This window comes from Cryptomeria japonica, chromosome 11, assembly GCF_030272615.1.
Source record: "Cryptomeria japonica chromosome 11, Sugi_1.0, whole genome shotgun sequence".
NCBI classification, from domain to species: Eukaryota; Viridiplantae; Streptophyta; class Pinopsida; order Cupressales; family Cupressaceae; genus Cryptomeria; species Cryptomeria japonica.
The window spans coordinates 649,930,529-649,942,857 of NC_081415.1; the positions used below are offsets into that span (position 1 = coordinate 649,930,529).

A 12,329-nucleotide genomic window follows, 5' to 3' on the forward strand; every position below is an offset into this window, starting at 1 on the left:
AAGAAAATCTCTTTCGTTTACAACCAATTATATCTGGCAAGAAAAAAATCTTTCATGGCAAAACAAATATTTATCTGAAAAGAGAACAATCTTTGACTTCTATCTTTTCAAGTAAATCAAAGACAAGAATTAAAATAATAAGGTGTAACACATGTATGTTTATATATTTACATATAAATGAATAGAATATGAGCACACATTCTTTCTTAAAATAACATAATAAATTTGACACTATCATGTGTTTTCTATGATTTACGAATTCAACTATCCAAATTCAGTAAATTTTCTACAACAAGTACTAAGTAAGACGATATTTCATAATGCACGTACCTATATGGCTTCTTCAAATGAAATTTCAAAATAAATTATCATGACTTCTAATGCATAAACTAATTCAAATTTTAACTCTTTATTCATTAGTAATCTAAAATAAACAATTCTCAATGTAATTATATTCTTATTCTATAAATATATAATAAAATACTGCTTGATTAAGAGCCTACCTCTAAAATTCGATGCCAAAACTATGATGTTCAACACTAATTCTTCTTCTAAATCTGTCTGCAACACGTCTAGATTTCCAATGCTTTTCTTCCTTTATGGTTTACAATTCCTTTTGTTATGTTCTTTTCATCTCCATTCTCTGTTCTATCATCCCTAATCTTTATTCTAGCATCTCTATTATCTATTTGTTCATCTATATTTTTTGCACATTTCTCCCTCATGTTTTCCTCCCAAAACCAACAGCCTATATATATAGTGATCAAATCTATATTAATTCCTATTTTTGAGCCAATCTCTCATAGTGGTGGACTAATTTATTGGTATCTAAGTGACACCACACATTGTTTAACTACAACATCACAGTGCTAAATGGTTTTGAACACTTTTGTGTTCTCCATTCAATGATATTCATTATCTACTACGTGACACCAAACTTATCAAGCCGTTAAGTTTATTATTACTGGTGTTATTATGTGGCTAGGCAATTACTTGGTCGATATTACTATCGACTCCCACTACTATCGATGTAGTTTGTTAGCTTCCCATGCACCACCATTGGTACATGGATTAGTTTGCATGTCATGTGATTCTTATTATTCTAACTATTTCCAGCCACGTCGATAAGTCCATATTCAACTTGAACTTTAAGTTTTGTTTGCAGCATAGTCAATTTATACTGATTTCACTTTGCAATAGTTTCTATGTCTCTACGGTGCCAAGTCAACTTTCCTCATATCATGCATAGTTTGTTGACTATGACTTGCGGTGATAAGCCACCACCATATCGGATAGATTGCTTTCAAATAAGTCGCTTTCATACATATATTTATATTTTTAATATAAATAATGATTTATTATAAAACAAAATAATTTAATTTTAACAATATATCTACATATATACTAATTACGTATGTATATATATGTATATATATGTATACATATGTATATATATGTATATGTATATATACATACATATATAATACGTATAGTTATATATATATTAATATAACTATAGTGATATATCAATTCAAATTTAATTATCTTTTTTTTTCAAGACATCATATATTTCATATACGTATATATATATGTGTGTGTGTGTGTGTGTGTACTTGTATATGTATATCCTTATATAGATATATACATATATGTTTATATATATCATTATCATAAATCAAGAAGTGGATATATAGGCGTGATATTTAATCCATTTCACAAGATTCCCATACAAACATCAAAATGCATGTATAAACATTTAAATCAATCTATCAATTAAAATTACTGATTCCAAATTCATCATTCCAATTTAAACAAACACTCAAATAAAGTCATTTAAATTATCCATCTTTACCAGATGCAAATTATAAATTCTAACATGGTGTGAAATTCCCATCTATTCTAATGAAGTCCAAGAGCTATAACAACTCTATTTGAATCATGTTCTCGCCTTCATTTGCATTCACATGTTCCTGCATTCACTTGCACTCAATTTCTCATTAGCAATGATGATCTCCAATTTCACAAAAATAATATTGTTCATTCAATTGCATTTGAATTCCAATTTTATTATCATCTATTTCACTAAAAATTCCATTTCCATTTCATTTTGATTTCATAAATAAATAAAATAAGCATCATTTTCAAAATAAGTAATTATACAGATAAATATGGTTTGTGAAATCCTTCCCCACTTGGAAGAGACATCATCCCGATGTCTTATTATCTATTAATAAGCACATAGTATTTCAACATCATAAAATATTAACCTTATATCATAGTCTCAAATCAAAACAAAGCAATAAAAATAGCATCCATGCTATCCAAGTTCACAACATGTAAATCAAATCAAAGTACCAAGGTATCTCATCCACTAAGAAAATACTACTATAAGAAAGCAAATGAGGAAAATGACAGTCAATCGTCTCAACATCCTCCCATGTAGCACTATCCTTGGAATATTGGTCCCACTGAACCTTATACTGAATGAAATCTCTCCTACGTAGCTTCACACTATGTTGATCTAGGATTCGGATGGGCTCCACTAGCACCCCCTGGATCTTGTACCTATAAAGATTCACAATCAAGAATATGAGATGAATCAGGATGATAAGGTTTCAACAAAAAAACATGGAAAACATTATGTATTCGAGCTAGAGAAGGTGGTAAAGCTAATCTATAAGCGACTAGATTAATAACTTCCATCACATCAAAGGGTCCCACATATCTTGGTGCCAAATTTGATGATTTCCCAAATGAGCTAGAGCTCTTATGAGGCTTGACCCTCAAAAAGACTTTATCTCCTACAACAAACTATCTGAAAGTCCAATTTCTATAAGCATATCTTTTCTATCTATCGACTGCCTCTTTCAATCTTGTCCTGATCAACTTCATCTGCTCATCCATTTCCTTGAGCAAATTAGGACCAATAATGATCCTATCTTCCATACTATCCCAAATAATGGGTGTACAATAGTTTCATCCATAAAGTGCCTTGAAAGGTTCCATCCTTAAATATGCGTGAAATGAGTTGTTATATGCAAACTCAACCAAAGGAAAATACTCCTGACACTTGTACTGCTGATCCATGCAATACATTCATAAAAGATCTTCCATAACCTTATTAACCCTTTCTGTTTGGCCATCAGTTTGAGGATGATATGTTGAACTAAAGTTTAGTCTGGTTCCCAAAGATGCATTCAATGTTGTCCAAAACCTGGATGTCATCCTGGTATCCCTATCTGAAATAATGGTTTCTAGTACACCATTGCAATTGGAATATTTCTTGGATAAATTTATTTACAAAAATAAATGATCCATCCTTGAGGTTTGCAGGTATGAAATGTGCAACTTTTATCAATTTATCCACAACTACTAAGATGGTATAATGGCTTTTTTTGCTTAGAGGTAATTCTTGGATAAAATCCATACTGATTACTTGCCACCTATACTCTGGTATGAAATGTTCAAATAAAAGTCATGTCGGGTGAACATGCTCATATTTCACTCGCTGACATTCTAAACACTATACCACATACTCAATCACCTCTTTCTTGAGTTTAGGCCAAAAATACAAAGATCTCAATTCAGCTACCATCTTTGTCACTCTAGGAAGTCCTGAATAAGGTGTATTGTGCACCTCATGCAATATTAATTTCCTTAAGTCTCCATCTTTGGGAATATATATCCTTCCTTGGTATCTCAAAATACCATCAGGTTCCAACTCATATCCATCAAATCAATGATCTAAAGGATCTACTCCCAAGGCTTGCTCAACCCTTAGGTAATGCTCATCTTCAAAAAGATTCTACAACACTTGTTGCTTCAAGTTTGACCTTGTATTAACCATTGCAGATAGATGTCTTCTTCTACTGAAAGCATCTACTACCTTGTTTTCCTTTCCTTTAATATATTCAATGCCAAAATCATACTTACTTAGGAATTCAAGCCACCTTCTCTGTCTTGCATTAAGATTAGGTTGTGTAAAGATATATTTTAGGCCTAAGTGGTCTATCTTCAACTCAAATGCCTTCCCTAGAAGGTAAGTCCTCCACATTTGTAATGAATGAATAATATCTAAGAGCTCTAAGTCATGTGGTACATAATTCAATTAATATTGCTTTATTTTCCTAGACTCAAAAGCAACCACCTTTCCTTTCTGCATTAACAATGCTCCTATACCTTCACCTGAGGTATCTATAATCACTGTGAAGTGTCTATTAGGATCTGGTATAGTCAAGACTGGTGCTATTGTCAATTTATGCTTCAAGAGTTGAAATGACTCTTCATGCTTCTCAGTCCACTCAGATTTCTTTCCCTTCTTCTGAAGAGAAGCAATAGGTGTTGCTATTCTAGAAAAACCTTCCACATGCTTCTTGTAGTATCCTGCAAGACCCATAAAACTTCTGACCTCTATGACACTCTGAGGTGTTGGCCAATCTATAATTGCCTTTACCTTTGGAGGATCAATTGAAATTACTTCAACAGATATAACATGACCTAAGTAGTGCACCTTTTCCTAAAAGAAAGAACACTTTGAAAACTTTCCAAAAAGCTTTTTATCCCTTAATCATTGCAAAACTATCCTTAAGTGCTTCCTCTTCATTCTTGGAATAAATCAATATGTCATAAATGAATATAAGCACAAAATCATCCAGGTAGTCTATAAAAATGTTGTTCATAAGGTTCATAAATGTTGTTGGGGCATTGGTTAAACCAAAAGGTACCACCGTGAACTCATAGTGTCCATCTGGAGTTTGAAATGTTGTCTTAGGAATATCCTTGTCCTTAATCCTCAACTGGTGGTAACCTGATCAAAGATCAATCATAGAGAATATTGTAGCTCCTTTCATTTGGTCCAATAACTCATCTATCCTAGGCAAAGGATATATATTCTTAATGGTTACCTTGTTTAGCATCATGTAGTCAATACATAATCTCAAGGTACCATCTTTCTTTGTCACAAAGATTACTGGTGCACCCCACAAGGACACACTAGGTCTTATGAAACCTTTCCTAAGAAACTCCTGTAATTGAGCCTTAAGCTCATACAATTCTGTGGTAGTCATTCTATATGGAGCCCTGGATTGTGGCTCAATTCCAGGTATGAGTTCTATAGAGAAAACAAATTCCCTTTTTGATGATAACTTAGTAAGGTCTCTTGGGAAAACATCCCAAAACTCTCTAAGAACTGGATAATCCTTAGGGCTCTTCTTGGCATTATCCAAGTCACTTACAATGGCAACAAAGATGGAGCATCCCTTCCTTTGGGATTTATTGAGTTGCATAGTTGAGATGTGTCTCAATTCAAAAGGCCTTTGAGACCTAAGAATCTCAATCGAATTTCCAAAATCATCTTTACAACTAACAAACTTATCCTCATAGTTTACTATAGATTTTTGCTTAGTTAACCAATTGATACCTAATATTACATCATACGATCCTAGAGGTGCCACATATAGATTAACCTGAGTTTGGAAACTAGGAAGCTCTAAATCATTGTAAGATATAAATGAATCTACCCTCTTCTCTACTTGATTTGCATATTGAACCATTTATGAACTTGACATATAACCAGGTCTAATAGATAATCTATAAACTACTTTAGGATCAATAAAGCATTCAGTAGCTCCTGTATGTATCAAAATAGAAACTGATTGACCAAAAATCTTACCCATCATCTGGATAGGTGAAGCCTAAAAATCAGTCTGGCGGTTGTCAACCATTGCATGAATATGATGTTGTGAAGCTCCTTGCTAATTTCATCCTCTTTAAGTAGTGGTACGTTGTGGACAGTTTCAAGCATAATGATTTCCCCCATAGTTGTAACATCCATCTTTAGGTCTTGCGTGTCCACCAGATCTATTCCTATCAAAGTTCTACCTAGTATTGAGATTAGTGAAGTTGATGTTACTATACACTTTCTTGTTTCCACCCTGATTCACTCCTCCTTTCTCTTGAGTGTTGGGTCCTCTTTTTAGATTCCTTATCTGTCAGTTTCCCTTTTGTTGATCATTGTTTTGAAAATTCCTACTCCCAAAACCCAGTTTGGTATTCACATTCTTTTGAAAATTTTCCAATTGATGCAACTTCCATTCATGTTTAGTTGCTTACTCATAGACTTCATCCATATTCAATGGATTATGAATATCCACTTCAGCTCCAATGTGAGTCCTCAAACCCAAGATGAATTTCAAAATGTGGAATCATTCATCCATTTGGTGTTGTGGAACATACTTTAGGAGGTTGGTGAACTTCTCCCAGTATTGAGTAATTGTCAAACCACCTTGAGTCAGATTCTGGAATTCAGTCACCTTCTTATCAAAGAATAATTGAGGAAGCCACCTCTTTCTAAAAGATTGTAGAAATAGTTCCCAAGTAATATCACTATGTTGTAACTTCTTCTTAGAATTATCATTGTCTCACCATGTCACAACTTTTCCAGTAAGCTAATAAGCAACCCATACTGCTTTAGTTTCATTCGACATGTTACGAAGTTAAAAATAGTTCTCCATCTCAATCACCCAAGCTTCAGCAACATCACCAGTGGTCTTACCATCGAACTTTGGTGGTGCTATCCTTTTCAAGTCTTTGGGTAACTCCCCTTTAATCCTAGCTCGATAATTAGGTTGTTCCTTAGCTCTAGGAATTTTATTTCTAGATTGCTCTTCCTATTGAGTTTGTTCATTTCAAACTTCACCAACCCTTCAAACTTCTTGTTCGATTCCATCCATCCTAGAATTCTATTGATTTAAAAAATCAGGAATCTGGTCAAGTCTTTCATTCTCATTGCTTGATCTAGTTCTAGAACCCATTGCAATTCAATAATTCCTATATCAATGAATGTTTCTTTAGTGTAATGGTCATAGGCCCTAGTGTTTCAAACCTAGTGCTCTGTTACCAAAATGCAAAGACGTAAAACATTCTAATTTCAATAATAAAATTAAATACTCTTTATTCTTAAATAAACTCATAATTCCTTAAATAGGTCTATTTACTTCCACTATTTCTTCCTTAGTTCTAAATGATCATTTACAATGATATCATTATAAACACGTTATTTATATAAGGAGATATAGATTTTGTATTCAATAAGAAAATGTAGTAGTATCTCAATCATATCTACATACAATACTAGGCCTTTCTATTGCCTTAAGTACAAATAACAAGTTAAATATAAAGTAAAGGATGAGATGCATCCTTTGATCTGCAATCCAAACTATCATTAATGCAATATTTAGAATGAAGATGAGAACAAGATTCAAGTGGTTTTTACACCCAACCTTGAAGCTTACACTTCCTTGCAATTATTTCTCAATAAAGAATATGATGGTATGATGAAAGAATAAGGATCTGATCAACTACTAAGAGGGGGGGGGGGTGAATCAGTAGATAGAAAAATTGATACTAACTTCATCAATCTCAAATTCAATCTCTCAAAGTAAACTTAGAACTATCAATGCAATATCACTATCAAGATAAAAACCCTCAAGATTGTTGGCATATGGACACTCCAATGAGACATTGTGTGTGATTGAAGGTTTTGTCATTGATGGCAACCTTGCAATCCTATGGCACCGGCAACACATTATACCGGCAAAGCATTACATAGGCAACCTTGCAATCCTATGGCACTGGGAAGACATTATATTGGCAAAGCATTACACAGGCAACCTTGCAATCCTATGGCACCAGCAAGACATTCTATAGGCAAAGCATTATTCAAGCAAGACAGTGCACCGACATTAGCAAGATCACTCTACACCAGCATCGGCACCAACACAGAAGAAAAGATGTATACCGACACAGAGGCTGACAGGATTTTTGATATGTAATATTTTGTTTATTATTGTAAGTCAACTTGGAAAATTGTAAAATGACTCTTGTATATAAAAGAGATCATTGTAGACATTTGTAAGACATGGAAAGGAAGCATAAAGAAAATTATTCGGCAGACCTAATGTGCGAATTATAGGTCAAGGGTATATGTAAAGAATAGAGCAAGAACCAGTACTGAATCTGGCATTGAAGATGCTATTGTAAAGCAGTACAGAATATTGGATTAGCTTAACCCTCATTGTAAGTAAGTGTGACTTCTCACTGAGCAGTGTGCTCTAGGCAGTTGGCCTTCCTGCATGTGTAGGCCCCTATTGTAAGTAATATTCTCTTATTGGCCAGTAAGTGAATATTGTGGGTCACAAATCCCACCGAGGTTTTTCCCACACCGGGTTTCCTTGTTAAACATCTTGTGTTATGGTGTTCTTTTCATGTGGATTTTTTTTATTCTATTAATTACATTAATTATTGCATACCGGTATACTGTTACTTTATGTTCTGCATGCTCTATCTTAAGAAAATTTTATTACCGATCAGATACTGATTCACCCCCCCCTCTCAGTATCTATGGGAACACTAACAAAGATAAACTAGTTGACTATTAAAATAGACTAATAGTAAACAACTTCAAACTCATAAACATCCAAATGCTTTTACTAACATAAGTAAAACTTCATTTCACAATGCTTCTGGTTATCATGATTTATCAAAGTGGATTAAGTAGTTAACAAAATCAACCATAAGAACATAACCACAAAAAAATTCACCATTTGACATAATATTTTTGATGTGGAAACCCAAATGGGAAAAACCATGATGAGATGAGACTCACAAGATAACTATCTAAACTCTTTTGAAGTTCACCCTATTAGGAGGCTAGCATGTTAAAGCTTTACAAAAGTCTTGTTAAGAACAGATCCTGTTAGGGACCACCCAGTTAAGGGACTGACTATAATGCCTTGTTAGAAACAATACCCTGTAAGGAGAAACCTTGGTAGAGGATTTGAAATCCAAGCTAATGGATCACCTGGTTAGAGGATCTGAATAGCAACAAGCTTGTTAGAACTTACCTAGTTAGGGGATTTCAATCTACAGTAATTGTTAGAAAACAACAAGTTTATAGATTTGTTTGAATAGCACTACACTTTCTTGTTCAGTTCCTTTTCATGCTCCTATCTGGCTTTACTCAAATTACAGATACATTATCCGGTTTGACAACCACACACTCAACTAAAACTTTCTCAACTTTGAAACTAAACAACTCATCGATCTTATAAACAAATCAAATTAGGTCAGTAACACAACAAAAAACTAATTCTCTCATAGATATTACAAACAAGTCAGTAGTATGACTATTGGATTACATAGCAATCTCTGCACATTAATCAAGAAAACCTCGACCAATCTTTGATCATTGCTTCATTGAACTCAGTAACTCATCACACACTTTGCATTACATGCAATATACTTGCTCATTCCCTAGACAAAAACCTTTTCATCAACGTGCCAAAATCACTTTGAAACTCCCTTCATATAATAATCATACATGTCATAATTATTACCACTCATCATCAGATCATAAACCAATATAACCAATTCAACAAATTTAATCGGTTAAGGTTTATCAAATCAACAATTAGGGTTTACTGGTTGAACTCTCCAATAAATAGAAATACCAGTTCACTCCACAAATTCTTCTTGCCGGTTACAAAACATCCTTACAACAATATCAATAATATCATTACCGATTAATTGACATCAATGGCAATAACATATCATTATTGCAATCTTCATGCAAATGCCAACAATATCTCCCTTTGGCATTGATGGAAATAAAAATATCAACACCATTGATTGTTGTGATTGTGAATAGGTATCCTAGTTTACATTACCAAGTATTCACCTTGTCTTTAGCTTATCTTCCTTCTCTCTATCAATCACACAATTCACATAGTTCTTCTCCCCCTTTGACATCAATGCCAAATTGAGAGTAAAACATGCAATGTCAAATTTCACTAATCAATATCAACAACCTGCAACTTGATGCTCCCCTTGTGGAATAACTCCACTTCTACACCAATCCTGCTATAAAATTCTGCAAGTAGCTCTGGGACTGATTTAATCTACATCATGCCCAACTAACCTCATGAAGGGTTACAATCCCCAACTGACTTCTAAGATACTCAAAAGTAGCCTTAGGCAGGGGTTTAGTGAAGATATCTGCAAGCTTCTCATTGGTAGAAACATGCTCCAAGATCACATCTTTACTCTACACTTTTTCCCTTAAGAAATGATACTTTAATTCAATATGCTTGGTTTGTGTGTGCAAAATAGGGTTCTTGGAAATATTTATGGCACTTGTATTATCACATAAGATCTTTATAGGTTATGAAATCTTCATCTTAAAACCTTCCAAAATGTGCCTCATCCAAATAGCCTGGGTACAATTCATGTATGCTACAATATACTCAGCTTCAGTAGTAGATTGTGTTGTACAATTATGCTTCTTACTACTCCATGAAACAAGTCTTCCTCCAAGAAAAAATGCTCCATCGGTTGTTCTTTTCCTGTCATCAACATTTCCTGCCCAATCTACATCTGTGTGCACCTTCAAGTCAAAATTTCCTCCATATGGATACCATAATCCATAGTCAACCATACCTTTCAAATATCTAAAAATCCTCTTGGTTGCTATCAAATGTGTTTCCTTAGGATTCTTCTAGAATCTATCAACTATGCCAACTACATGAGCTATATCTGGTCTATTGTGAACAACATAGTGAAATTTTCCAATCATTGACTTGTATTCCTTCTCATCAACAGATGTGGATTCATCTTCCTTAGACAACTTACAACCTATAACCATTGGTGTCCCAACTAGTTTACAGTGACTCATACCAAATGTCTTACAAACCTCTTTCACATACTTGGACTGTGTGATGAAAATACCATTCTTCATTTATTGTATTTGCAAGCCTATGAAATTTTTTATTTCTCCCACTAGAGACATTTCAAACTCATTTTTCATTTCATTTGCAAAATCATTGCTCATGTCATCATTACCTCCAAACATGATATCATCTACAAATACTTCACTGACCAGTATTTTATCTCCTTCAGATTTGAGATATATGTTGCTATCTTCACTGGTTCTCAAAAAACCTATCTTCATCAGGTGTTTATGAAGCCTTTCATACCATGCTCTTAGTGATTTCTTTAATCCATATAAATCCTTATGTAATCTGCATACCATGTCTTTCTCATCAGTCAAAGCATAACCTTCTGGCTGCTCAATGTATACTTCTTCTTCCAGTATCCCATTCATAAATGTTGACTTAGCATCCATCTAGTATACCTTGAATTTCTTATGTGCTACAAATGCAAATAAAGTTCTAACACCTTCTAGTCTTGCCACTAGTATAAAAGTCTCACCATAATCCTCTCCTTCCTCTTGTTCATAACCTTTGCAAACCAACCTTGCTTTGTTGCAAACTACAACACCATCTTCATTCAACTTGTTCCTGAATACCCACTTAGTACGTATCACATTTTTATTTACTGGTCGGGGTACTAGGGTCCATGTGTTGTTCTTCTCAATTTGATCTAGTTCCTCCTCCATGGCTTTAACCCAATGATCATCACCAAATGCTTACTTAGCAGTTCTTGGTTCAATAGTGGAGATCATGCAAGAATTCTCTCTGATTCTTCTTCTGGTTAGTACTCTGGCATCTTTATCTCCAATAATCTGCTCGGGATTGTGATTGAGTCTCACATATCTTGGAATAACATGATCATTATCTTCAAGTTCATCTTCTTCATTTTCATCATCTTCTTTTTGTAGCGTCCTAAAATTGTGACACTTGCAATTTCGACTGCATTTGGGTCTTCACGATGGCGGCGCAACATTGAACCTAAATGGAGACCCCGAAACCTGTTTACGACACCAAAAACTGCATTTTCTGCACCTTGGCTCGATCCCTCCTTGCACCCTGCTATCTCGGGAGGGGCGCCATGGTCCTTTAGGACTAGGGCGCCCAGCGCCTTGGTCCCCCAGGACCATGGCACCCAGCGCCCTGGTCCCTGGCCCTATTTTGGGCCCGGTCTCTTTTGGGCATCGGGTCTTTAAGTTTACAATTCGGGAAATAATGTTTCCTGGTCGGCCTAAGGTCAGAAAAATCAGTCTATCAACCCTAATTGACAAGTATATAAACTACATTTCCTCTTCCAAAAAGAGAGGAAGACATATCTGAGCAAACGCGGAAGCAATATTCAAACATTCAAACATTCAAGCATTCAAGCATTCCTTCAAGCAATTGAGCATTCTAAGTCTCCATTCAAGGCTAGGTGTTGCATTCAAGACAAGGATTCAACCATTGAAGAGGAGATCTCATACAACATACAACATACTACATACATTACACCTTCGCATGTAAGAATACAAACATTCTTACAATAAGGTATCAGTACTTGTTTACATTACAAACATTTACATTTAC

At 34.5% G+C, this 12,329-nt stretch overlaps 1 protein-coding gene across 1 annotated transcript; it reads right to left on the bottom strand.

The window, feature by feature from the left end:
- Positions 1-4,108: 4,108 nt before the first annotated feature.
- On the bottom strand, positions 4,109-5,552 carry LOC131860383 (uncharacterized). The gene is made up of 3 exons (XM_059214788.1): positions 4,946-5,552; positions 4,728-4,807; positions 4,109-4,516 (listed from the first exon to the last, which is right to left on the bottom strand). The coding sequence occupies exons 1-3, from the start codon at positions 5,550-5,552 to the stop codon at positions 4,109-4,111; spliced, it is 1,095 nt and encodes a 364-aa protein (XP_059070771.1).
- Between the last annotated feature and the right edge of the window lie 6,777 nt (positions 5,553-12,329).